This window comes from Cetorhinus maximus, chromosome 2 (genome assembly GCF_964194155.1).
Source record: "Cetorhinus maximus chromosome 2, sCetMax3.hap1.1, whole genome shotgun sequence".
In the NCBI taxonomy this organism is placed as follows: Eukaryota; Metazoa; Chordata; class Chondrichthyes; order Lamniformes; family Cetorhinidae; genus Cetorhinus; species Cetorhinus maximus.
In genome coordinates this window covers 167634766-167662134 of record NC_135880.1, presented here as the reverse complement: position 1 = coordinate 167662134, position 27369 = coordinate 167634766, and the positions used below count along the sequence as shown (strand labels likewise).

At 43.2% G+C, this 27369-nt stretch overlaps 1 protein-coding gene across 3 annotated transcripts in view; it reads left to right on the top strand.

The window, feature by feature from the left end:
- chrna8 (cholinergic receptor, nicotinic, alpha 8) overlaps window positions 1-27369 on the top strand; it is a 412535-nt gene that overhangs the window by 221245 nt on the left and 163921 nt on the right. For all 3 annotated transcript variants that reach the window (XM_078570645.1, XM_078570627.1, XM_078570635.1), the window contains one exon: window positions 3850-3894. In XM_078570645.1, coding sequence (XP_078426771.1) covers window positions 3892-3894 — 3 coding nt within the window. In that variant the 5' untranslated portion in view covers window positions 3850-3891. The remainder of the gene's footprint in view (window positions 1-3849; window positions 3895-27369) is intronic.

The following is a 27369-nucleotide window of genomic DNA, read 5'->3' as shown; positions in this document are numbered from 1 at the left end:
AACCATTTGATCAGAGCTGAAAAGCTACAGAGATCTTTTCTAGAGGGAAAAGTGAGGGGCAGCAGACAGAGGAGTTGACCTAAGTGTAGTCGGATGACGGACATCACAGAGTGGTTGCAGCTGAGCTACAGTGGATGTGTGAGCATGATGTACCATGACAGCAGATGCCCTGGTAAAAGTAGCTACAAGCAGCAGCAGTACTGTCTGAGAAAGACCAAGGTGTTTCCTGGTGGCATGATGATTCTTCATCCAACCATCAGCAAAAAATAAATTAATTAACTAGTCATTCGTGTCTATAATTAGCAACAGTGACTGCATTTCCAAGTAATCCATTACATGTGAAGTGCACTGGGATGTGCTGCGAGATGGGTTAAGGTCATCAATAAATGCTCTGTTGCATCTCCTCAGGGGACTTCGTAGCTGGGCACATGGACAACCTACACAGAGTCGTTCAGGACACAAAAGGGAACAGTCACAAATGTGGCAGCCAAGCATGTTAAATGTGTGCGCAACTAACTGTGCAACACATTAAATTATTCCATAGGATGCACGGGATAAAACATTGAAACAAAAACAAAATGCAGTGGTTGCTGGAAACCTGCAATGGAGTGATTTTGAAAAACGTATATTTAATAACCTCTGCTGGGTCTAAAATATAGCCATTAACTCTTGAAATTGGAGGGAAGGGAGTCTTCTGCGGAGTGCTAAATGTAGTGGAATTATGAGGCTCTTTATAAAGGATGCACTTATGATCAGGCTATATTTAGTGTGTGGAGGAGATTCACCTCACCCCTCCATGTTGAAGAAACCTGTGGAGACCTGAGCCTGTAAAAGAGTCTTCATAAATGCCTTCCTCCTTTGTTATGCTCTGTTTTGAGGCAGTCCTATCTTGAAGATTGATTGATTGACAGTTGGTAGTTTAGTCAAGTCGGAAGGAAACAGGGTTAGGTACATAAAACAACTTCCGGGCAGTGACAGTCACTATCAAATTGCCACTCTGCTCCTGTTTTATTACCTTTGACTGGAGCTGGATATTTCTCACCTGGACTTCCGACCTGGGCCTGCTGGGAAATGTGGAGCGCAGCTGCTCCTGGAGTCCTTCCCTCAGATTGTAGGATTGTCAGGGGAAGCGAAGCCATGCCCCCTTTTTACGGCACTAGCTGCCCTAAACCTGTAAGTTTAAATGTCTTAAAGCCACATTGACAACTAGGAGAGAAGGTAAATGCGTAAAGTTAGTGGGTGAGGGGGTAGGATGGGTGGCAGGGGGAGTTGGGTGGCCAGGGGCAGTCGGTTGGTCAAGGGCAGTCAGGAGGGTAGTCGGGGGGAGGCGGGGGTATTCGGGGGGCATGAGGTGTCAGGAGGATAGTTGGGGGTTGAGGGGTAGATAGATGGTCGGGGGGTCAGGAGGGTGGGGGGGGGTTAGTCATGGATTGGGAGGATAGTTGGGGAGTCAGGGAGGCAGGGGGAGTATAGTCGGAGAGCCAGGGTGTCAGGGCTGTAGTCAAGGGCAAGGGGGTTAGTGGGGATGGGTTGGGAGGATAGTTGAGGGATAGGATGGTAGTCGGGGGGTTGGGGGTAGTTGGGGGATCAGGAGGGTAGTTGGGGGGTGGGGGTGTAGTTGGGGGTAGTTGGGTGATCAGAAGGGTAGTTGAGGGGTGGGGTGTTAGGGGTTCAGGGGTAGCTGGGGGGTGGTCAGGAGTGTACTTGGAAGGTGGGGGTCTATTTGGGGGTCGGTGGGGTAGTCGAGGGGTGTGGGGTAGTCAGGGGGTGGGGCATGCTATTTGGATGGTCGGGAGGATTGGTGGGGGGTTCCAGTGGGGGGGGTTGGGGGTGGGTCAGCTCTATAGTCACCCAGGAGTTAGAACTGGTTTTAACCCTTCCACCTTTCCTGGATAACTATTCTGCTTAGTGGGTCAGAACCATCCGAAGCTCCCGACTTTAAATCAGAGTTTCAGGGGGTTCCAGACGCAAGGTAATTGCCCATTGGAAGTCCAAACTGTAGTCAGTGTGTGGGGACTTCTGAGGCGACCCCCCAGCGCATCTTCCGGGATATCTCTGACTTACAACCTTTCAGAGACCAGAAGATCTGGGTCAGAGTTTCAAGATCATCTAACCCAGGTTCGAAATACCTCAAAATCAGCTCTTCCAATTTCTTTACGTCGGCATGTTGCTTTGAGTTACTGGTTACTTTCAGGCGTACGCTTGAACTAATCTTTGATCATCAAAAACCATTGGGAAGAAATTGCCAAGACATGTTTTGTTTCCAAGGTTTATTAGATCCTTCATGGCGATTACATGAAAAATATGGAAAACCTAACCTGAGTTCTTGGGATTTTGAGTGGTATTTTGTATTTTAAATGGAACATGACCTGGGAATATGTATGGCTACACCTAAGATTTGTGAGTTTAAAACAATGTAACATCTTTAACAAAGACCAGCCACCCACTAGATATATTGGGCTGTTCAATAGGGAAGTTGAATTGAGTGCTCTGCTATCTATAGTTTACATTCTCAGTGAGCATGCAACCTTAGTGCATATCTATCGACTGAAAGAGCTGCAAATTTCCTGCAGATATTTTAATGTGCCCCTCCCCCTTGTCCCCCTCCCCCTCAAATGATTTTTGGGCTTTCTGGATTTCTGGCTGCTGTTCTATGGAGCCAAAAGTTCCTAGTACTGGCATCTCAGAGGTTTGCTTCAGTTAACCTCCATGTTGCACTCCTTTATTCCATTGGAAAGCTCCTATAGGGTACCTGGATTGTGCAAAATGATCCCCCCACTGACATGGGACAGGAGAGTTGCATACATTCCTTCCTGCACAGGCTCTGTACGCCAAGATGTGCTTTGATTTCCAGATGCCAAGCCAGGGTCCAGAATTCCCCAGGTATGATCTTACAAAGGTGTATGATAGTGAACAGTATGAAAAAGCAGGATCTGAAGAATTGCTTCAAACTAACCTGTGAGAGTAGAACAAAGGGAACAAAGATTTAAACTAATAAAGGTACAATTAGTACTGATGTCACAAAGCTCTTTACAAAAGAATGATCAATAGTTGGAATAGACTTTCAGCAAAGTAACGGTGGTAAAAGAATTGGAATCATTTAACAAAAATATTGCTGCTGTACCGAGGGAACTTCAGGCTCTTTCTGGTTGGATGACCTGAGTAAAGCTAAATGGATTTGTCTTCCTTAAGATCTTTCTTGACCTATTCTGCAGCCTAGTGGAACGCAAAATTCATCTGCTTCCCAATTTATGTTACCCAGAGATTCCTGACAGTGTACTGCTGACTCACTTCCAGTTTTCCCTCCCTTTGGAGAAATATCTTTCATTCACTACTCCCCTCAATCAAGTGCTTCCTCAGTTGCAAAGACCAAGATCAGAATCTCAGCATAAAAGGGGAAGCAACGATATGAACCTTGGCTCCATGACACACTGGTTTGGAGCATCAACAAGCTGAATTTTAATGCCTACTCATTATTGACTTTTTCAGAAAATCATATGACATATAAACACAGGAATGAGTTGCCCATTTTACTTATGTGCTGAGCCTCCTTATTTTGCCTGTGTGGTCTGTCCAATTTTTGTGCAAGTCCAATGCCTATGCATCTGATATGACCATTTCCATGATAGTTTAATAGGCCTCTATATTATGTCCTTTATCCCCAACTCAGCTATGTTTCTAAAGCATCCAGTTCATTCATGATATTGAACTGTCCCTCTCCACATCCTCACACCCAAGTCCTTTGCTTGTAAATGTATATTTCTAAAGACTTCAGAAGTTTCTTTACTGTGTGGCTGTAAGGCACAAAATTTGCTATTTATTGTAAATAATTATTCTCCCTCTTTTCAGGATGAAAAGAATCAGGTATTGATCACAAATGTTTGGCTACAAATGGTAAGAATTTTACCCATATCCATTTTATTGTCCCCATTTAATGTTATTGTAGATTTTATCATTGTTTGAAATGCAGGGTTGATTGAAAAATACAGCTATAATGTCACCTCATTACTTCCAATTAACAGTGTGATGAGGATGTATGGCTCTTCCAGAACCTTATAAGAAGAGAAGATAGAGAACATGTGTACTCAATGATGGTGTTGAAGTAGCTAAGGATGAAACTGTAAGAGACTCAGGAATCTTTGTACACTAAATGTTAAACATGTCCAACCAATGTACAGCAGCAATCAACAATGCCAATAGGACACTGAACTACAGAGTTGAAACTATAGAATATAAATCAGAGAAGGTAAAGACCAAACTTAATGCTGTGTTTTAGTCAGACTCTACCTTGGATACTTTATCCAATTCTGATTGTCAGGAGTGGCATTCAAGTGCTAAAGATAGTGCAGAGAAGAACTAGGAAGCTAATTCCCAGCGACAGGGCCCTGCACTGGAAGTAATTTTGGTTTCTGGAAAGGAGCCATCTGAGAGTTGACCTTATAGAAACATATTATTAAGGATATAGAAAAAGTTAACCCTGATAATTACTTTAAATAAAACTGCAGAAATATAACTAGGGGACACAGTTTCAAAATACACAAGGGCACTTTTAGGGCAGATACCAGGAAACGTTATTTCACACCAAGAGCCATCACCACGTGGAATAAACTTTCAGATAGAATCATGGAGGCAAAAACCTTGGACTTATTTAAGAAACAACTAGGTGCTACAAAGGCTAGGTTGGGGGTGAGGGTGGAGTCCCTCAGAATGGATAAATCAACTGGACCAATAATCATCCACTATTATCTTGTGATCTTGCAAGCAGGAATCACTTCCGCTCCATCTTCTCCAACCCATGCAACACACTAATGAGCAACAGTATTAGCAATTGGCGTTCCTCGACAATGTGCTCTGAGATTTGTAATTCTGGCAGATTTCTCATGGGTTGCTTGACGGAAGTACAGCCCCTAAAATCCTGCATACAGTTGTACTGACATAGTTCTGGTACATTAAAGGTATTTCTTTAAAATCAGCAATTGTGGGCATCACCAACCCCTCATCAAATATTTAATGTACTATTCACAGGGTTCGACATGTTCCACATTTGTGGAGGAATTGAAGTATTGTACCTGGCTTAATTCAGCTTATTGTGGTAATCATAAAGAAGCCTCAAAAGTGTAATACCACGGCAGAATAGAACACATGGGAAGAGAAAGTTATTGCAATAAAGGCCACAATTCAGTCTTAAATCATAGTGACACATAACTTACACCTTTTTTTCCAGTAACCCCCGCTCTGCAGGCCACAATGATGTATAATTGACGTTTACATTTATAGAATTTAAAATATGCCTAAAGGTGTGCTATGTACACAATTGTGCAGACTCAAAATAAGTAGCATCAACTGCAAAGAACCTTAAGAAACAGTGAAATTCCTGTTATAAATGTAGATTAAATACAATAGCATTTTCTACTGTGAGCCCTGCTATTTTAGTCAGCGGGGGAGCAGGGCACTTTCCCTCTTACCAGTTCCCACTTTCCCAGTTACTAGTATCTCAGTATTGAGGATTCCAAGGTCTGGTACGGCATGGCCATCGGCACATTAAACTTCCTTCCAATCTGCCCCAACGATGTACCTTAACCCCATTTCTGGAAGAGGAAAGTACTGTCCCAAGTAATTAGGGTTGGATCATTGAGGCTGGGTCATTGAATATATTCAAGTCTGAGTTAAACAGATTTTTGATTGACAAGGGAGTAAAGCGTTATGGGGGACAGGCAATAAAGTGACGTTAAGGTCACAATCAGATCAGCCATGATCTTGATGGGCTGAATGGCCTATAGCTACTCCTATTTCTTATGATCTTATGCACATGTTTTTCCAGTTTTTACACTGGACATCCTTATTATTATTATGAGTGTGACTCCAAGTTATTGGGGGGGGTGGTGGGCGCGGGGGGAGGGGTACTTTTAACTTTGACTCACTAGAAGTGCTGGGGTGGAGTAGACCCTGGGAGTATGCGGCAAACCCAGAAGTAGTGGCTTCCCCTCCTGGAAGTCAGGCTGATTGACAGGCTTGGCTTCTAGTTAGGCGGTGAACAGTGGAGAGGATGCTGGACAGTTCCCAGTGGAATGGGGGTTCTGATTCTAGGCGGGGAGGGTCCAATCCTGGGAGGGGTGCTCTGATGCTGGAGAGAGAGCGTGGGGAGCCAGGATGAGGGAAACCTGCTCCTGCTGGCCTAGGGGTGCTTCCCAAGACTGTCCTCACCTTGCTGCAGCTGCCAGCTTTCCCGAAGCCCAGGAAACATGGCCGCCCACAATTAAACCTCTTAAGTAGGGTAACCCTGAGGCATCCTATCCTATGAATATGTTTAAATTCCAAAACCTACCTGCCAGGAGGGGGTTCATTGCCTTGACCAGCCTGAGTAAAATCTGGAACTCAGGTTGGAGCTGACTTGCCTGAATGGTTTTTGCCATTTAACACCCACCCATACCCAAACTCACCCCCTACCCATGTTTAAATTCTGCCATTTGTTAAGCAAATTGTCAGCAACTTTACGGTCTGAACTCACATCCAATAAAAATTGGGCTGAGACTGATCTGAGTCATTAGTCGCGTAAGTGGTGGCGTAAATTTCTTCACTATAGGGACTAGATGGTAATAATTTGCAAGGACCAGACAAGCAGAGAAACCTATGGGGTACAATTTGACTTAGATGGTATCGTGTCTGGTTTCCATTCTACGTCCCATCAAACATTCAGCTCCATTGATCACAATAGAACTGAATATCAGGCAGCGTATATAACAGGTAACAGGTGCCATACCACCCGCTTTGTGAACCATCTCAAGTGGAATTTCACCCGCCAAGGGTTTCAGATACATGACTCTTTGAAGTTGATAAAACTGTTTAAAAAAAAGTAAATGCTACCCTAGGTTTTGCAGGAAAAAAATTGACCTTCATTGTGCCTGTTTTTTGAGCGTGCGGGGAGGATTAGATGGACAACTTTCAGGGCGCAACATCTAGCGCCCCCACCAACCTGCCTGCAAGTACCAGTCACCATATTGGAAGTGTCAGCACTCAGGTGACCATGGTGTCCACCTGATACAGCCATTAGGTGTCTTGTATATACAAATTGCCATCTATACACCAGTTGCAGGTTCTTGATGCAAAATTCAGGTACAAAGGGGGAGAGCTTGCACTGTGAAATTTCTAATTGTACCAGGTCTTGAGCATCCTCACTAATGCTGCTGAAAGGAACCAACCACCTGAGGCCACTCAAGAAATGGGCACAAAATATTTTAGAAGATTTGTGGAACTCCTGGCTCCACAATAATATTGCAGGACGTCATCGCTCCAGGCTCACCTACCTACGCCACCACGCGGCCCCCCCGCCCCACCACGAACAATCCCTTCCACTTTGCCTCCCCATTCCTGCCCTCGACCTGAACTTTCAGGTTCAGGGATCATGTGACTGAAAGGGGAAATAAATGCACATGGAAAAGCCTCTAATGTAGGGCCATGAAGGCGCCATTTCCCTAAGCTCTGGAAAACTCTCCCTGATGGGTTACTAGACTAGTGACAGGAAAAATATTAATCTCCCTACCCTGGACCACTGCCCAGTGATTCCTGCATTCTGGGTTGTAAAATGACAACAAGGTTAGATTCGACTGAGATGTTTCCATTGAATTGTATCTCACCATGAGATAAAAGTTGCTGTAAAAATTGTGGAGAAAAGAGAGGTTGTTGAAAAAAGTGAAGAAAAAAAAATGTTAGCACTGAAATCTTCGGAAAATCTGAATCAGCCAAATTTAGATCCCTTCAAGTCTTTCTTAAGCACACCCAGTGTTGAACTGTTCAGATTCAGGTTAAAATTGCTGCCTTCTTCAGATAGACAAGGTATTAGGATCTTCCATCCAGCTCAGACAGCTGTGAATACCTGGATCACAACATGAGAAAGGTTAGATTCAGAGGTGTTAAGCTGAGTGTGAATTTGAATTGAGAAACTCCTCAATACCATATCTTCATTAATTTTGAAGGTCATTTGGAGCAACATTGTTCATTGCTTCACTAACCCCTAGCTACATGTGGCTAATTGGAAATCCGGATTTGGCTAATTGCATTTCTGATTAGTAATTAAGAAATGAGTAATAGATGCACTCGCTGGGCATTGATCACAGTACTCATATTCAGATGCTGTACATAGGTGGGCGTTAACCTTTTTTGTGCATTTTTTGATGAAATGGTAAGATTAAAAGCAGCGTGTATAAATGTTATTAGACCATTGAGTTGTTTTGCTTCAACAACAACTTATATTTATGTAGCATCTTTAACATAATAAAACAAACCAAGGCACTTCACAGGAACATTATGAAACAAATTGTGACACCAAGCCCCATAAGGAAATATCAGGTAGATTTTAAGACGTTATTAAAGGAGGAAAGCAAGGTAGAGAAGCTGAGAGATAAAGGGAGAGAATTCCAGAGTTTAGGAGCTATAGGCAACCAATGGTGGAGCGATTAAAATTGAGGATACACAAGAACCATAATTAGATGTTTGTAGACATCTTGGAGGATCATGGAGCTGGAGGATATGGTAATTTTTTACTGATTCTTTGGTTACTGTTAGTTAAATGGATATACACATCTAAAGTACATATACCTGAATTATGAGTTTATGTGACACTGTTACGACCACTACTGATGTTACTGCTGAGCAAGCCAGAACCCAGAGTGAAGTCCGTCTCACTGATAATGAACCTTTTTTATTGTGAAAATGAGGAGGAAGAGCTACTGGCCTCAAAAGCATAGAACTCCAATAACACCTTTAGAATTTTAAAAATTAAAAGATTCTTTGAAAAGGAAAAAAAATCTTAAGCACACAAGATTAAAGAACCTTTCTGGCAACAGCCCGTTATATATTTTTAACCATAAAAAACCAGTAAATATTACCCAAATCAAAGAATTGTTGTCACTTTAATAAAGATACACCTCACGACTTCTCAAACACTTCCACTCTGATGTGCAATTCCAGAAAGAAAGATTCAGAAACAAACTGTTGCCTAAAACAAAGACTCTCCTGGATTAACACTGGGTGGCTGCCTCCATTCAAAACCTTCACAGCTTCCCAGCAGCTCACACACAAAGAAGCTGGCCTTCAGTGCGTTCCTCCATAGCCATTCTCAACAGTTAAACATCCCTTTCCTTAAATATCTTTTCCCCTTTCATTTCAGGTTCCGTTATCCTCAAACACCTCTTTGAAACTCAACTTCTCCAAATATAAAGATCTTTTATGTTTTCTATTTTGCCTCAACTTTTGAGTCGATAAAATTTAATGTACCTTCCCCTGCTTACTCATGGAACCCCTGGAAGATGCAAATGTTCCTTGTTACCTCTGAACTGCCTTTTGAAATTCAACAGCTGAAAAATCAATTTCCCAACTTACCTCAAGATGCAAATTTTACATCCACCCTATTTATTTGTAAATAAAACCCACCGTAACCTCTCATTACAAATGCACAAACCTAACTGCTTTAACTTTTCATCTCTTAAACCTCATAGACAACCGGTCTTGAGTAATCTTCCCCTTGTTTAAGTAACCCTGGAAACACACACACACACAGCTTTCTACACAGAAAATATAATCACAAAAATATAAAAATATACATCTCTCATCACACATCCCTCAAAGCAAATAATGAAATATCATATTTATAAAGATGTTTTCATTTTCTTAACCCACTTCTTATTACTTACTATACTTATCTATGCAAAATACTACCACACTACTGTACATGCGTTGAACATGAACATAGACACAAGTCTTAGGCAAGATTAAAGTTCAGTCCAGTCCATTTTTATATTTCTGATATTCAAGTCCTTTTGAATTTAAGCTCGTGACAATGATATTCTCCCCTTCAGCCTCATGTATAATTTTCAAATTGAATGCTTGTACTAATAAACTCCGCTGGATCAGTCCGGCTTTTTTATCCTGAAATTTCTCCAGAACCTTCAAAGGCTTATGATCAGTGTATACAGTCATCTCTGAAGAGTTGTTTGTAATATACACTTCAAAATGCTGCCGAGCAAGAACCAAGCTTAAAGGGTAGAATTTTCCCACCCCTGTCGGAGGGTAGGCATGGACTTGATCGGCGCTTCAGATCGGGTCCACGCCGCCATTTTACGTGGGTGGGCCAATTAACGCCCGCCCAGCGTGATGCGCATCCAGAAGCGCTGTGCGCTCCCTGTGCGGGCGGCGAGGGTGGGGGGGGTTCCCTGAGTTGGGAGCATGCTCTTTGGTGCATACACGTGAAAGAGCACAGAAATCCCCATGAGGCACCTATTTGGGTGCTCTGAGGGAGATAAGTTTTAAGTTTTAAAAATGTTAATAAAAAAAATGAAAAATTTAAGACGTGTCCCCTCATGTAACAGTGTCACATGAACTGGGACATGTCAATGAACTTTAATGAAAACATTTATTTAATTTATAAACACTTCATGAAACCTCATCCCGCCCGTGGATGAGGTTCCATGAAAAATGCGAAGGCCGCCTGGGCTCTTCGCCTGCCCGCCAACCTTAAGGTTGGACAGGCAGCTTTCTCAATGGCCTTAATTAGTTAATTAATGACCTTAACAGACCTTTGACATTTCGGCGGGTGTGCAGCTGAGTTGGCTGCGTGCCCGCTGAACTGAAAACCTAAATGACACGCAGTGACGTCGGGACACATGCCCGGCGTCACCTCATGTCATTTTACGCCTTGGCGAGCGGGCCCCCTCTGCCCCCTCCTCCCACCCCCCGCTCACCAAGTCGAAGGTTCACCCAAAGTCTCTTTTTCTACAGTTGAATATTTCTTCTGATATTCAACATTCACATTCAACTTCCGTGAAAAATACCCTACTGGTTTCTCAATTCCCATTTCATCTTCCTGCAGCAAAATAGCACCAACACCTACATCACTGATATCAACAGCCATTTTTAGATGGTTTCGTATAATCAGGTGCTGCTAGAACAGGTGTAATAATCATAGAGTCATAGAAGTCTACAGCACAGAGGAAGTCCCTTCGGCTCATCGAATCTGTGCCAAGTACCTAACTAGTCTAATCCCAATTTCCAGCACTAGGCCCATAGCCTTGTATGCCATGGCATCGCAAGTGCACATCCAAATACTTCTTAAATGTCATGAGGGTTTCTGCCTCTACCACCCTTTCAGGCAGTGAGTTCCAGATTCCCACCACCCTCTGGGTGAAAAAATTCTTCCTCACATCCCCTGTAAACCTCCTGTCCCTCAACTTAAATCTATGCCCCCTGGTTATTGATCCCTCCACCAAGGGGAAAAGTTCCTTCCTGTCTACCCTATCTAAGCCCCTCATAATTTTATACACCTCAATCATACCCCCCCTCAATCTCCTCTACTCCAGGGAAAATAACCCCAGTCTATCCAATCTCTCCTCATAACTAAAACTCTCCAGCCTAGGCAACATCATGGTAAATCTCCTCTGCACTCTCTCTAGTGCAATCACATCCTTCTTATAATGCGGATTCCAGAACTGCATGCAATACTCTAGCTGTGGCCTAAGCAGTGTTTAATACAGTTCCAACATAACCTCCCTGCTCTTATATTCTAATCCTCGCTAATAAAGGCAAGTATCCCATATGCCTTCTTAACCACCTTACCTACCTGTCCTGCTACCTTAAGGGACCGGAGGACATGCACACCAAGGTCCCTCTAATCCTCGGTACTTCCCAGGGCCCTACCATTCATCGTGTATTCCCATGCCTTGTTTGTCCTGCCCAAGTGTATCACCTCACACTTATCCGGATTAAATTCCATTTGCCGCTGATCAGCCCATCTGACCAGCCCGTCTATATCCTCCTGTAATCTAAGGCTATCCTCCTCACTATTTACCACCCCACCAATTTTCGTATCATCCACAAACTTACTGATCAAACCTCCTACATTCAAGTCTAAATCGTTTATATATACACCACAAACAGCAAGGGACCCAACACCGATCCCTGTGGAATCCCACTGGACACAGGCATCCAGTCACGAAAATACCCATCGACCATCACCCTCTGCTTCCTGCCACTCAGCCAATTCTGGATCCAATTTGCCAAATTGCCTTGGATCCCATGGGCTCTTACTTTCATTATAAGTCTGCCATGCAGGACCTTGTCAAAAGCCTTGCTGAAGTCCAAATAGACTACGTCAAATGCATTGCCCTCATCTACGCACCTGGTCACCTCTTCGAAAAATTCAATCAAATTGATCAGACATGACCTCCCCTTAACAAAACCATGCTGACTGTCCTTGATCAGGCCTCCAAATGCAGATTAACTCTGTCCCTCAGAATTGGTTCCAATAGTTTCCCCGCCACTGAGGTTAGACTGACTGGCCTGTAGTTCGCTGGTTTATCCCTTCCTCCCTTTTTGAATTACAGTGCCACATTGGCTGTCCTCCAGTCCTCCGGCACCTCTCCTGTGGCTAGAGAGGTATTGAAAATTATTGCCAGCATCCCTGCTGTCTCCTCCCTTGCCTCACTCAACAGCCTGGGATGCATTTCATCCGGGCATGGAGGTTTATCTATGTTTAAACCTACCAGACCACTTAGAACCTCCTCCCTTTCTATGCTATTTTTTTAATTATATCACAGCCCTCCTGCCTGATTTCCATACCCACATCGTCCCTCTCACTTGTGAACACCAACAGAAAGTATTCATTTAGAACCCTACCTACGTCTTCTGGCTCCACACACAAATTACCACTATGGTCCTTAATGGGCCCTATTCTTTCCCTAGCGATCCTCTTGCTCTTAATGTACTTGTAAAATAACTTTGGATTTTCCTTTATTTTACCTGCCATTGTATTTTCATGCCCCCATATTGCTCTCCTAATTTCCTTTTTATGTTCCCCCTGCACATTCTATACTCCTCCAGGGCTTCCGTTGTTTTGAGCCCTTGGTATCTGCCATAAGTCTCCCTTTTCCTCTTTATCCAATCCTGTATATCCCTTGACATCCAGGGTTCCCTGGGATTTGTTGGTCCTGTCCTTTACCTTTACTGAGCTATGTTGGCCTGTAATCTCCCTATTTCCTTCTTGAATGAGTCCCACTGCTCTGACGCAGATTTACCTAAAAGTAGCTGCTCCCAGTCCCCTCTGGCCAAATCATATCTGATCTTATTAAAATCGACCATCCTCCAATTTAGAACTCTGATTTCTGGCCCATCCTTGTCCTTTTCCTTAACAACCTTGAATCTAACGGAGCTATGATCACTATCTGCAAAATGTTCCCCCATTGACACCTCTACCACTTGCCTGGCTTCATTCCCTAAAATTAAGTCCAGGACCACCCCCTCTTGTAGGACCTTCCACGTACTGGCTTAAAAAGCTCTCCTGGATGCATTTTAAGAATCCCACTCCCTCTGAACCTATCACACTATGACTAACCCAGTTAATGATGGGGAAGTTGAAATCCTCCACTATTACTACCCTATTATTTTTACACTTCTCTGAAATGTGCCTACATATCTGCTCTTCTATTTCTCTCTGACTGTTTGGGGGCCTATAGTATACTCCCAGCAATGTGATTGTTCATTTTTTGTTTTTAAGTTCTACCCATATGGCTTCATTTGAGGAGCCTTCTAAGATCTCATCCCTCCTTACTGCTGTATTTTATTCCTTGATCAATATTGCAATATCCCCTCCTCTTTTACCTCCTTCCCTGTCTCGCCTGAAGACCCTATATCCTGGAATATTGAGCTGCCAATCCTGCCCCTCTCTCAACCATGTCTCTGTGACAGCAATGACATCATACTTCAATGTGTTAATTTGTGCCCTCAACTCATCTGCCTTATTCATCAGACTTCTTGCATTAAAATAAATACCATCCAACCTTGCCAAACTCCCTTGTGCCTTAACTGGCCTATAATTTCTATGCCTTCCTGACTCACTTGCTCTCTCCTCTAATTTAGGCTATGCACCTCCCCCTGCTGAACCTCCTCTCAGTATCCCATCTCCCTGCCAAGTTAGTGTAAACCCTCCCCAACAGCATGAGCAAACCTCCCGGCAAGGATGTTGGTTCCATTCCATTTCAGGTGCAACCCGTCTGCCTTGTACAGGTCCCAGCACCCCCAGAAAAGGTCCCAATGTCCCAGAAATCTAAAGGCCTCCCTCTTGCACCATCTCTCCAGCCACGCATTCATCTGGACTAATGTCCTATTTCTATACTCATTAGCGCATGGCACCGGAAGTAGTCCAGAAATTACTATCTTTGAGGCCCTGTTTTTTAATCTGCTTCCTAGCTCCCTACATTCTGCTTCCAGGACCTCATCCCTCTTTCTACCAATATGCACCACAATCTCTGTCTGTTTGCCCTCCCCATTCAGAATGCCCTGCAGCCATTCAGTGACATCCTTGACCCTTGCACTAGGGAGGCAACATACGATCCTGGGGTCACGTCTATTGCCACAGAAATGCCTGCCTGTTCCCCTTACTATCGAGTCTCCTATCACTATTGTTCTTCCCCTCTTTTTCCTTCCACCGTCTGCAGCTGAGCTACTCACAGTGCCATGAGTGTGGCTGCACTCCCCAGAGGAACCATCACCCTCACCGTTTTCCAACATAGAGAAACGTTTCTCGAGTGAGATCCACCCTGCCCGACACCTTTCTTCTGTCTGATGGTCATCCATTCCCTCTCCGTCTGCACTTCCGTGAACTGTGGGGTGACCACATCTAAAAACATGCTATCCACGAAACTCTCAACCTCACGGATGCACCTCAGTGCCTCCAGCTGCCACTCAAGCTCTGAAACTCAGAGCTCATGTAGCTGGAGCTGGTGGCACTTCCTGCACACTTGGTCGGTCAGTGCGCAAGGAGCATCTAGGACTTCCCACATGTTGCAAGTGGTACATAATACAGGACTGAGCTGGCCTGCCATGCCTCTGGTTGAAAAAAAAACCCTTACTTTAAGTTAAATACAGTAAAAAAATGTTCAGTTATTTATGTACTTTAAGTAAAAACTAGAACTCTTACCTTTTCTTAGCTTAAGCTATTTTAAACTGAAGAAGGACACTTACCCACTACTCACCAATCAGCTCTCACCTTTGTGCTGACGTCACTTTTTAAAGCTTCCCCGCACTTGCGCTGGTTCTGATCTCTCCGCCACTCTCTCGCGCTGTCTTGTGATGTCACTCTTGTTATTTTCAACAAGAACTGACTGCAGGACACTCTTCCCAGACTGCTTCACTGCGATGCTGACAGCAGGACACTCTTCCCAGACTGCTTCACCGCGATGCTGACTGCAGGACACTCTTCCCAGATTGCTTCACCATGATGCTGATTGCAGGACACTCTTCCCCTCTTTCCTCATTACAGCTTTTAAGCTGTTAAACGCAGTCTGACACTCCTGTGTCCATTCAGATCTTTTGTTCTTCTTAACAAACCAGTTAGTTGAACAACTACACTGCTGAAATTTGGCACAAATTTTTGATAAAATCCAATCGCAAAACTTCCCATTTTGTTGTAAGTACTGGGGATTCCACATAGCTTTTACCTTTGCATCCCGTGGGGGTACTTGACCATGTCCAACAGTGTGGCCTAAGTATATGACTTTTGCCTTCACAAATTCATTTTTAGCCAAATTTATAACCAAATTGGCTTCTTGTAGTCAGTCAAATAGTCACACGGACTCAAAACATTAACCCTGTTTCCCTCTCCACAGATGCTGCCAGACCTGCTGAGTTTTTCCAGCATTTTCTATTTTTATTCCATCAACTGTTGTATGTGCTCTTTCCAGGTCTGACTGAATACCACTAAGTCATCAGTAGACTGCACAATTGCTCAGTCCTTCAGTCACTTCGTTAGTCGCTGAAAGGTTTCTGGCGTGTTTTTCATACCAAAAAGCATTGCCTCAAATTGATACAGACCAACTGGAGCCACAAGTTGATATTTCTTTTGCCTTTTCCGATAATGGCACTTGCCAATATCCCCAAAGTAAGTTAATTTCCATAATAAATACTGACTGTCCAATTCTTTCGATGCAATCTTCCAACCGTGGAATAGAATACGAATCCAACTTGATCATTGCATTTGCTCTGCAGTAATCACTGCACAGATTTTATGATCCATCCAGTTTGGGTACCATTACAGTGGATGAACTCCAATTATGTGACTGGATTCTATTATGTCATTTTAAAGCAGAAATTCCAATTTTTTCCACACTTCAGCCAATTTTACTTGATTTAATCTATATGGGTGTTGCCTTATTGAAACTCAAGCCCTACATTAGCATCATGCTTGGCCAAAGTTGTCTTTCCTGGGCTATTCCCACAAATTGCTTTGTGTGACTGCAACAGCTTTAATAAGTCACTTGACTGAAAGGTAAATTAATATTACATTTAAATTCTTAAATACTTCCTCATTTTCCAATTTATTCAGAGGGAGGTCAATTTCAGAATCTTTAATTTTTGTTTCCTCCTCTTCACCTATTGTTACTAGCACCTCCTTCTGTTTATCCTCCCTGTGGAAATACTGTTTGAGTATATTCACGTGGCACACTTGCTGACTCTTTCTCCTATCTGGAGTATTCACTACATTGGGCAGAAATTTCCCCCCTGTCAAGTGGGGGGGGGGGGGGAGGCTTTATGCAGACCGTGGCAGGGGCGGGGGGCGGGCGCGAACCCGGTAAGCGCCCCCAATCGGGGCCGCACTGCCATTTTACATGGACAGACAATTAAGGTCCATCCAGCATGACGCGAGCCTGGAGGTGCTGAGCAATCCCTGGGGTGGTGCGGGGGGGGGAGGGGGGAGGGGGCGCAGGAATTCCCTGAGCCGTTTTACGTATCGGCAAGCAGGCCCTACCCCCGCTTGCCGACCCAAAAATTTCTCCCATAGTTTACCTCATTCAGTTTCTTTTCGATTTGGCAAGGTGCACTAGACCTTGCCTTCAATGGTTCATCTGAGACTGGCAACAATACCAGCACTTTATTCCCAGCCATAAAACAACGAGCCTTTGCCCTTCTATCTGCGTTTGCCTTCAATACTTGCTGAGATATTTTTAAATGTTCCCTGGCTAACTCACATACCCTACTTAATCTTTCACTGAATTTTGTTACATATTCCAGGAGAGTAGTTTGAGAACTCTGATTCTCTAATTTCTTCTGAATCAGTTTGATTGGTCCCTTTACTGCATGACTATAAATTAACTCAAACGGACTGAACTCTGTTGACTCATTAGGGACATCCCTAATAGCAAACAACAAGAATGGAATACCCCAATCCCAATCATGAGGTTATACACTCTAATCATAGTTTTTAAAGTTTGATGCCACTTTTCCAGAACACTTTGTGAGCCAGGGTGATAAGCTGACGGCCTGAATTGCTTTATTCTCAGGATGTTCGTCACTTCTTGAAACAGCTTTTGGCAACCCGTATCTTGCAAAGAATTTAGTTAACTCTTCTATGAATCACCTTTGCTGTGATTTTCCTTAAAGATATTGCTTCTGGAAATCTTGTGGATGTGTCCATGATTGTCAATAAATTCTGATTCTCACTTTTAGTCTTAGGGAGGGCTCCTACACAATCAATAGGGATCCTGTTAAAAGGTTCCTCAAAAGCTGGAATAGGAATTAAAGGTGCAAGTTTAATCACTGTTTGAGCTTTTCCTACCACTTGGTATGTGTGGCATGTCTGACAAAATTTGACCACATCTTTATGTAGCCCAGGCCAATAGAAATGTTTTTGTATTTTAGCTTGAGTTTTCCTAATTCCCAAATGTCCAGCTGTTGGGATTTCATGAGCCACTCTTAAAATGTCATTCCAATATCCAGACGGAATTACTACCTGGTGAACTGTGGCCCATTTATCATCTGCAGGGACATGAGGTGGTCTCCATTTCCTCATTAGCACATTGTCTTTAAGGTAATAACACTCAGGAATGTGTCCTACCTCAGTCTTAGAATAAACTGTCTGATATAGCTGTTTTAGGTCTGGGTCCTCCTGCTTGTAACTCCAATAAATTTTATGGCCTAAACACCTCAACCTCATTCTGTAATCTTCTGCTCCTGAGCAATCATTTCAAAAATAGACCCAGCCAACTGAGGTTCAGCATCCTGTCCCTGTCTTTTAGATTCTTCCTCTTCCTGTTTAAGTTTATGTGCCTGAGATCTTGTCACCACACAATCTGGAAACAATCTCGGATGCCCTTTTTGTAAAACCTCCATTGATTGTATTTCAATAGGTTTTTTGACCACTTTAGGAGTAGTCAACATTTGAGATCCAGCTATATCATTTCTTAAAATGAACTAAACTCCTGCAATGGGCAATTTCTCCATTCCAACAATTACTTCTCCTGTTTTCAAATCACTTTTTCAAATTTATTCTGTACATTGAGATAGATTTAAATTTTCCATGTATTCCACTAACTAACAATGTCTCCTGCAATACCTTCTGGACAGCAAATGGCACTATCCCATAACATCAGTGATTGACTGGCACCTGTATCCCTCAAAATTTTGGCAGATTTTCCTTCTTTTCCCAAACAAGGATATACTTTCCCCTCACATATAAAATCTTTGAACATCTCTGTAACCTGTCCTTCAGAATTTCCTTGGGTAGGTTGAGAACACATTTCCACCTCTCTAGCTAATTCCAACTCACCTGTGAAGCGTTACAAATGCTACTGTTTTGTTGCTCACTTGGGACTCAGAACCCACAGCACTTTTATTTACAGAACAGTTCTGAGTTCCTATCACTACAATTGGTCTCCCATTTAACTTCCAGCAATTCCACCTCATATGTCCAGCCTTGTTGCATTGATGACATATTACATTTTCTCCTTTACCTTTGCTTTCTACCTTCTCATCTTTAGTAGACTGGCATCCTTCAATTTGCTCCTTATTACTTGCACTTTTCCCATCACTAGATTTTCTGTATCTCCAATTTCCTTGCTGACTCCCATATAATCCTTTTCCCAAACTCAACTGTGTGAAATATCATCAGTATCGGCTGAAAGATCAGCTTCTCTGATCTTTTCACTTTGTCTTTTGTCTAAATAATTTTTGATGGTTACTGGAATACTATTTCTAAATTCTTCCATAATCATAATTTCCCTTACATTTTCAAAAGTCTTTTCTAACTTCAGTGACCGAAACCATTGATCCCATAGTTTCATTCTCTCTTGTAAACTCTACAAAAATCTGATTAGGTTTCTTTTTTATGGTCCTAAACTTGAATTGATAAGCTTCAGGGACAAGCTCATAGGCATTTTTTTTATTATTCATTCATGGGATGTGGGTGTCACTGGCTGGCCCAGCATTAATTGGCCATCCCTAATTGCCCTTGTTCAGAGGGCATTTGAGAGTCAACCACATTGCTCTGGGTCTGGAGTCACATGCAGGCCAGAGCAGGTAAAGACGACAGATTTCCTTCCCTAAAGGACATTAGTGAACCAGATGGGTTTTCACAACAATTGGCAGTGGTTTCATGATCATCATCAGACGTTTAATTCCAGATGTTTATTGAATTCAGATTCCACCATCTGCCATTGTGGGATTTAAACCCAGGTCCCCAGAGCTTTACCCTGGGTCTCTGTATTACCACTCCAGTGACAATATCACTATGCCACCACCTCCCCTTAGTAATGCCCTTTTAACTACTTCGTACTCTGCAGATTGTTCTTCTGGTAAGCTCGCATACACATTCATAGCTGTACCTGACAGAACACTTTGTAACATTATGGTTCAAGTATCTTTTGGCCAATTCACTTTCATAGCTATCTTTTCAAATGAGGTGAAATATCTTTCAACTCCATCCTCTGTAAATTTAGGCACTAACTGAAGGTTCCTAGTTAAATCAAATTCCAAAAAGGAATCACACTCACCATGTGAACCATTATCTCTCCTTTCCTCCTTTATTCTAAGCTTCGCTTTAGACAGTTCATACTATCCGGCTTCTTTCTCTCACTGGAGCTCCCTATCTCTTTCCTTATCCCTTCCATCCCTTGCTAACTTCTGTCTCTGAAGTTCAATCAAGCTTTCATGCTCTTATTTCTTGTATTTTATTTCCTTTTCTTGCACCTCTTTTTCTCATGCAAGCTTTTTTATTTCTATTTCTTTCAACCTGTCCTTTTCTTTTTCAAGCTTTTCATTTCCTTTTCTCCTTTTTCCTCCAATTCAAGTTTTTTTTTCAGCTCCATTTCTTTTTCAAGTCCAAGCTTCTGCCTTTATCTATCTCTTCTATATCAAACTGCTTCTTTTGCAACTGAAGTCTCACTACCTCTAGCTGTGACATGTTAGTTTCAGGTATCTCCTCCTCTAACTTTAAATGCTGGATAAGTACTTTAAACATTTCAGCTTTATGAAATTCTACCTTTATTGCCACCTGCACTTTATCTGCTAACCCTCTCAGCTGAGATTTAGTCAAATATTTCAAATAATCTACAGTTACATCTTCCACTCCCAGAAAAATCTTAGCAATTGCTAAAGCCACTTTAATATCCATCAACACAAAAACCCTGAGTTCAGTGTCCTTCTCATACGTGTATCCTTCAGATTCACAAATTCCAATCCAATCAAGGAATTTTGATCCCACAAGAGCCCCCAAATTTGTTATGACCACAGCTGATATTATTGCTGAGCACCCCAGAGCGAAGTCTGTCTCGCTGATCATAAACCTTTTTTTTATTGTGAAAATGAGGAGGAAGAGCTACTGCCCTCAAAAGCATAGAACTCCAGTAACACCTTTAGAATATTAAGAATTAAAATATTAATTAAAAAGGAAAATAATCTTAAACACACAAGATTATAGTTACGCAGTTAAAACAGTCTTTCAGAAAACCCCTGAAAAAACATGATTTGTCAAAAGTACACAATTAAACTACCTTTCTGGCAACAACCCTTTACAGATTTTTAACCATAAAAATCCAGTAAATATTACCCAATCAAAGAATTGTTGTCACTTTAATAAAGGTACACCTCACAACTTCTCACACATTTCCATTCTGATGCAGAATTCCAAAAAAGGTTCAGAAACAAACTGTTTCCTAAAACAAAGACTCTCCTGGCTTAACATTGGGTAGCTGCCTCCAATTCAAAACTTTCACATCTTCTCAGCAGCTCACACACAAAGAAGCTGGTCTTCAGTGGGTACCCCCACAGTAAATCCCAACAGTTAAACATCCTTTTCCTTAAATATCTTTTTCCCCTTTCATCTCAGCATTGTCCTCAAACACCCTTTCAAACTCAGCTTCTCCAAATATAAAAATCTTTCATGTTTTCTATTTTGTCTCGACTTTTGGGTCATCAAAATTTAATACACCTTCCCCTGTTTACTCATGGAACCACTGGAAGATGCAAATATTCCTTGTTACCTCTGAACTCCCTTTTGAAATGCACCAGCTGAAAAATCAATTTCCCAACATATCTCAAAATGCAAATTTCAGACCCAACCTATTTACTTCTAACTCAAACCCGCCATAACCTCGCATTAAAAATGCAAAAACCTAACACCTTTAACCTTTTGTCTCTTAGATCTTACAGATAACCTGTCTCGAGTAATCTTCCCCCTGTTTAAGTAACCCTGGACATGCACACACCCACAGTTTTCTACACAGAAAACATAATCACAGTAATATAGGAATATACATCTCTCATCAAAGGCGCATTCTCTACTAAAATTAGTGCTTGTGGCTAAAATGGTGTTTCATGTGGCTAGCCAGAAATTCTATCGGTTGACATTGATTTAGCCCTTACAGTGCTCTTATAAGCAAAGTGTTTTAAAATCTTACAGCACAGAAGGAGGCCATTTGGCCCAGTGTGCCTGCACTGGTTCTTTGACAAAATTATCCAATTAAACTCACTCGCCTATTCTTTCATCATAGCCCAGCCTATTTTTCACTTTTAAGTATAAATTCAGTTCCATTTTAGAAGTTACTGTTGAAATCAGAACACTTCACTGAAAATAAATCCCCATCTCTCCACTGATTCAGTTATCAATTATTTTAAAGTTGTGTCCTCTGATTATCAACCCTCCTGCCAGCTGGAATAATTTTTCTCTATCTACTCTATCAAAACCCTCCATAATTTTTAATGCCTCTATTAAATCTTCCCTTCATTTTCACTGTCCTAAGAAAAATAATTACAGCTTCTCCTAGACTCCTCACATGACTAAATTGCTTCAACACTGGTACCATTCTAAATCTAAAGTGCATTCTTGGAACTTAGCCAGGCATTCATAATGACCCCATCTGGCAACTGTATCAACAAAACAGGCTGATCAGATGGCTTCATTATGAATGCATGCTTGAATGCACTTAGATCTCAGCAAGCAATATTTATGCAGCTGCAGAGGGGAGTGAAAGCTTTGTTTCATTGACATCTCTAATAACCTGTTGTATCTTTGAAGAGTTTTTTCACTGCCCATCTGTTTATTTGCATCATTACATTTATTTAAAAGAGGTCTAAAGTGGAGAAAAGCTTCTAATATTGATGCTATGAATGACTAGTTGATTGGCGTTTTTAAGAGTTTGTAACCTCTGATTGTCAGTTTCAGGGTTTTTCAAAGACTTGTCAGACTTGACCGTTGGTTAGTTCTGTAAACAGTTGGTGCTGGAAGAATGGGTTTAGAAGATGTTTTGGGGCATGGAGTGGACATTGGGGTACGAAGGGGCATGAACGAGTTAAAGGAAGCATGGAGGTGATGTGGGGTGGGTTGGGGAGTAAGGGGTAAGGGTTTCAAGCAGTGACATACATTATTAAAACTGAGCTGATGTCCCAGTAAACAGAGGCAGGCATTCCAGCCTGCCAACCTGGACCATTCACCTGCCTCCATTGCCACCTTGAGCTTGCTTATGGAGACAACGGGCCTGACTCCTGTCCAGCCTAATGTCCTGAAAATGAAAATTTTGCAGGCAGGGGCCCTCTTAAAGGATGTGGATCTGCCAAGCCAGGAAATTTCCTGACTCATCCTTACTGCTCCATTGTTACACAGCATGCCAGTTTTCATTGTTTAAGCCCCCACATGGTCTCTTGATGAGGCGAGAAAGTGAATCTGGTACCTGTGAGATTGCACAACAACACTTTTAGAAAAGAGGCCGAAAATTGGTAGCGAAAGGATAGGGAAAAATAATTATTAAGCTATCACATAAAGGTAACAAGTTTGCTCAGTGGTTATGTCTGCAATACCTTAGTCAGGAACATCATTCAATGTGACAGAGAGTTGGTCAAACTAATTAGAAATGAAAGAAAACATCTTTAAACCAGAAGTTAGCATTATTAGCTGCCTGAGATATGAGCGTTGTACGGCTGAGAATGTAGAATTATGAAAAGCAAACTCAAGTCACTCCACTGCGGCCCTGTTCTGAAAGCTGCAGCCTAGGTTAATTCTATGGAGCAAAAGGAGCCCCATGAAGCTCAAGACTCCACAGCAAATATTTTTAAACTGAATTGATTGCATCATTTAAAGAAATTATTAACAGTGGTTGTTTTCAAAAAGATCAAAATACATATAATCTCCTAGTCTTCTTTCATTTGCCTCATATGCCACAAATAACCCCGGTTGAAAGGTCAGGCATAGACTTTCACCAAGTCTATGTCAGCTGCACTCAAAAATGTTAGGCACTCAAGGCCCAGAGAGACATCAATTTCTGAATTTGCCCTTAAAGAGAAAGAATCAAAAATCTTCTTTTACACATTATACAAGAAGCTATGAGGTGGGTTCTGATATTTGCACAAGCACATTTGCACAAGTGCATGAGTGAAGCAAGAGAAACTGTGCTGCATTGTGGAAGATGCAAAGGAGGTTTGGTGCTAAAGAGGATGGTTTTGAGGCACGGGTGTCACAATGCCCCCATTACCTTATGTCTGTTAGAGATAATATACAGGCAGAACACAAACTTTGCTATATGCGCTGCTCACTGGCTACACAGTCAGTAGGGGACCTACATGCATATGAGGCTGGCACGAGTTAAAGCTAGCCTGCACTTCTTAAAGCCAGCTTATTCCTTTTAAAAGGGGAGGTAGATTCTGGCTGCAGCACATGGCAGAACTGTCTCAGATAGTGTTTCTGAGGAATTTCTGAGATTGTCACAAGTAGCAGTGGAAAACCAACATAGTGAAAGGGCTCTCAAATTCCCTGACGTAGGGCTGGAGGCCTTAGTCCAGGAACTGGAAAGGAGATTCATCATGTTTCCACAGTGGGTCAGGAGGCCCTCATGGTGTAGACTGTAAAGAGACTGGGAACAGTTAGCCATGGAGGTCAATTCAAGGATGCTGTCCACAAGGACCTGGGGAATTCAATGATCTCACATAGGTCATGAAGGTCAGGAAGTACATCTTTAAAGGACATCTTCAACCAACTGCACCATCAACCTCACACGCAGCTCAAAGCATTGCATGCCCATCACTTAGCCATCAGCAACCTCTAGGAATCAGGATCTGTGTTCCACATCACCTTCACACACTTGTCACTTACTGCAAGCCTCACTTCCACATGCTGCCAGCTATTCAGCTATGGCAGGCACATCACCCAAAAACATTGCAATGCACTCACTGACACTCATCACATTCTCCTGCAGAACAAGGTGGCAGATAACTTAAGGGAATAGCGGAGAACCAGCAGGGCACAGGCACACCTGCACCTCTTGAGCCCCTTGGAGGAGACATTGTATGAATTATTAAATTGGCATTCACTGAGGCGGCTGCAACCAGGATCACCAAAACATCCAGGACGATGGTATATTCTTGCCCTGTGCACCTTTTCAAATCCCATTCCACCCACATCCTGCAACCTGGCATCAAATACAAGCTGCAGACCATGGATCGCTTGCATTGCTCTCAAGCCGCACCTTCCCTGACTTTAACACTCCCCTTCTGCACTCAGGCATTCAGAAACCCAAGAACTGTCATCTGGCCATCCAGCGCAGCATCACACGTGGGGTTTGAGCAGAATCACGCACAGACACTTGATCTGACACCAGCTCAGATACCGGCACTGCATGTACCTTAAAGGCTAGAGGCAGGATCAGCGCATGGTGAGTCATGAGCATGAGTGGTTTTAGCAAGGCCAGAGGGAGAGGATAGCGTGTGTGTGCCAGCTCCCTGGAGGGTGAGTCTGCAAACACGGTCAGCTGAGGACTTCAGTTGGACAAAGCGTTGGATAAGGTTGATGGGCATACACACAGCGATGCCAGGCCTGCCACAGGGCCTGGGATCATTGTCATGGAGCATGGAGGAGTTTAGTTCCAGCTTAGCCCACGCATTGTGCAGAGCTTGGAGCCTGTCCTTTCTAGCGTGGAAGTGCTGGCCAAATCCAAGACAGCACTTGAGGGCCCAGGCATGATGCAACATCGAATGGTCAATAACTCAGCTTCTCATGCAGCACAAGCAGAATTCGCCCAACAGCTGAGTACTGCAGTGGAAGCTCAGACTGAGATCATGAGATCCATGCCCGTTGCTGGGCAAGTCCAGCTTGGCGCAATGCAGGCTCAACTGTTGCCATCATGGCTGCAGATACCAGTGCTCAAAGATGCTTTGCAGGGCATCACAGCAGCCCAGCAAACTGTCCTCCATTGTCTGTGTGTGCCAGTGGCTCCACAGTGTGCCCTCTCTCAGGACTACAGCATTGATGCTCCCATCATTACCACTCTGCCAGTGATCTTGCAGTTGCTTCTCAGCCAGACAGCCCAGGCTGCTGCCACCCGTGCTGAGGTGATGTGGTCCAAAATCGAGCCCTCAAAGCCCAGAGCTGCTCGAGGGTGTCTTACAAGACCCTTTGCAGTCTCCTGCAGTTAAAGTCAGCAACCTACCACGAGCGATGCTGCAGCCACTGGGGGAGCACTTGGACAGGCAAAAGTACCTACAAAACAGGCATTAAGGGAAGTCACAAGGGTGAATGCTTGTATTTTATTGGAATTGCTGTTGGAGAATGTTTGTATGGAATTTTCTTTCCGGTGTCTTTTATTTCAAGATTTTGACTGAGAGGACGCTGTGATAGTCTGCAGCAAAGGGATGAAAGATGGGAAAGTGTGCAGCAATGGAGATGTGGGGATCTTATCAGGGGAAACAGAGAGGGACAGTCTATTGGGAGTGGTGGTGTCCTGGATTCTCCTTCCTTCCCCCTCTTCTTTCTTCTCCTCCTTGAGGTGGCAAAGACTGCAGAGAATCAGATTGTGTAGACACCAGTAGGCTACCATGAGTTTGGAAACACACTCCAACGAGTATTGTAGGGTTCTCCCTGGGCAGTACAGGCAGAAGAATCATTGTTTTAGAATGCTGATGGTCTACTCTACGTCAGTTCTGATTGTAGCATGGCTCGTGTTGTACAAGCGCTGTTCATATGAGGTCGCTGGCATGGGGAGAGCCATGAGCCATTTGAAGAGAGAGGAGTCCTTGTCAACAAGCAGTCACTTTCTAATTCATCACGATGGTTTAATATGGCAGGAATGGCTGACTAGTGCAGGATAGAAGTATTGTGCTGCTGGCAGCATAACGGGGTTCACCCATAATAATGCTCTGTGCATGGCCTAACACCGACTGCACATAAATGAAGTGCAGTCATTCTGGTGAATCTCCCCATTGAACTCCTTGGAAAAGTCCAGCATCACTCCCTTCTGATTCCAACTACTTTTCAGAACTCCTCCTACACCACAGTACCCAGTGCTTCCACCAACTCTTCAGCAGCAAAAGAAAGTCAAAAGCATCTCACCTGAAAATCCTATGTTTATCCCTTTAAATAACACAAGTTGTGGGGGGGTGGTAGTGGGGTGGGGTGGGGTGGGGCAGGGTGGTGCAGGTGAGGGGAGGGGAGGGTCACTTGTGCAGCAGAATTCCTACTCAGCTGAGATTGTTTAAGAGGGTGGGTTAACAGGAACTGCAAGCCACCAAATCAGCATTAGACGCTGAATGGCGTCACGGTCTGTCCACACGGCATCCTTGTGATGCAGGTGCAGAATGACCATGCTACCACCCTTGGCAATCCAAGCACGCTGTGCCGGAACTGGGTGGAGGCAGATCGGCTGCTATATCCTGCACTTTCAGAGCCAGCACCAGCAGAGCTGCGCAGTGCAATTTTGCGACCCAAGAACCCAAGGTGATGACAGCTTCATCCTAGCAGGACATTCATACAGCACATTACACAATGGCACCTATATAGTGCTAATTCGTTGGGCATTACCACTGAATTAATAGTACACTCCCAATGGAGCACTAGACAACAACTCCTCAGTACAGTGAGAGATCTGTGACCTGTCATTTTCCAATCTCACCCATCAGCTAGAAAACGTTTGAGATTTTGAAATGTTCACACTTGTTGGATGACAGAATCACAGGTCCTTGACTTTTTAATTAATTACTAACAAGGCGTGAATTTTTTGCAGTCATAAAACCTACTTTTCACATTGAGGCAAACAGACAGTCCAGTTACAGTAGGTTCACAACAAACAT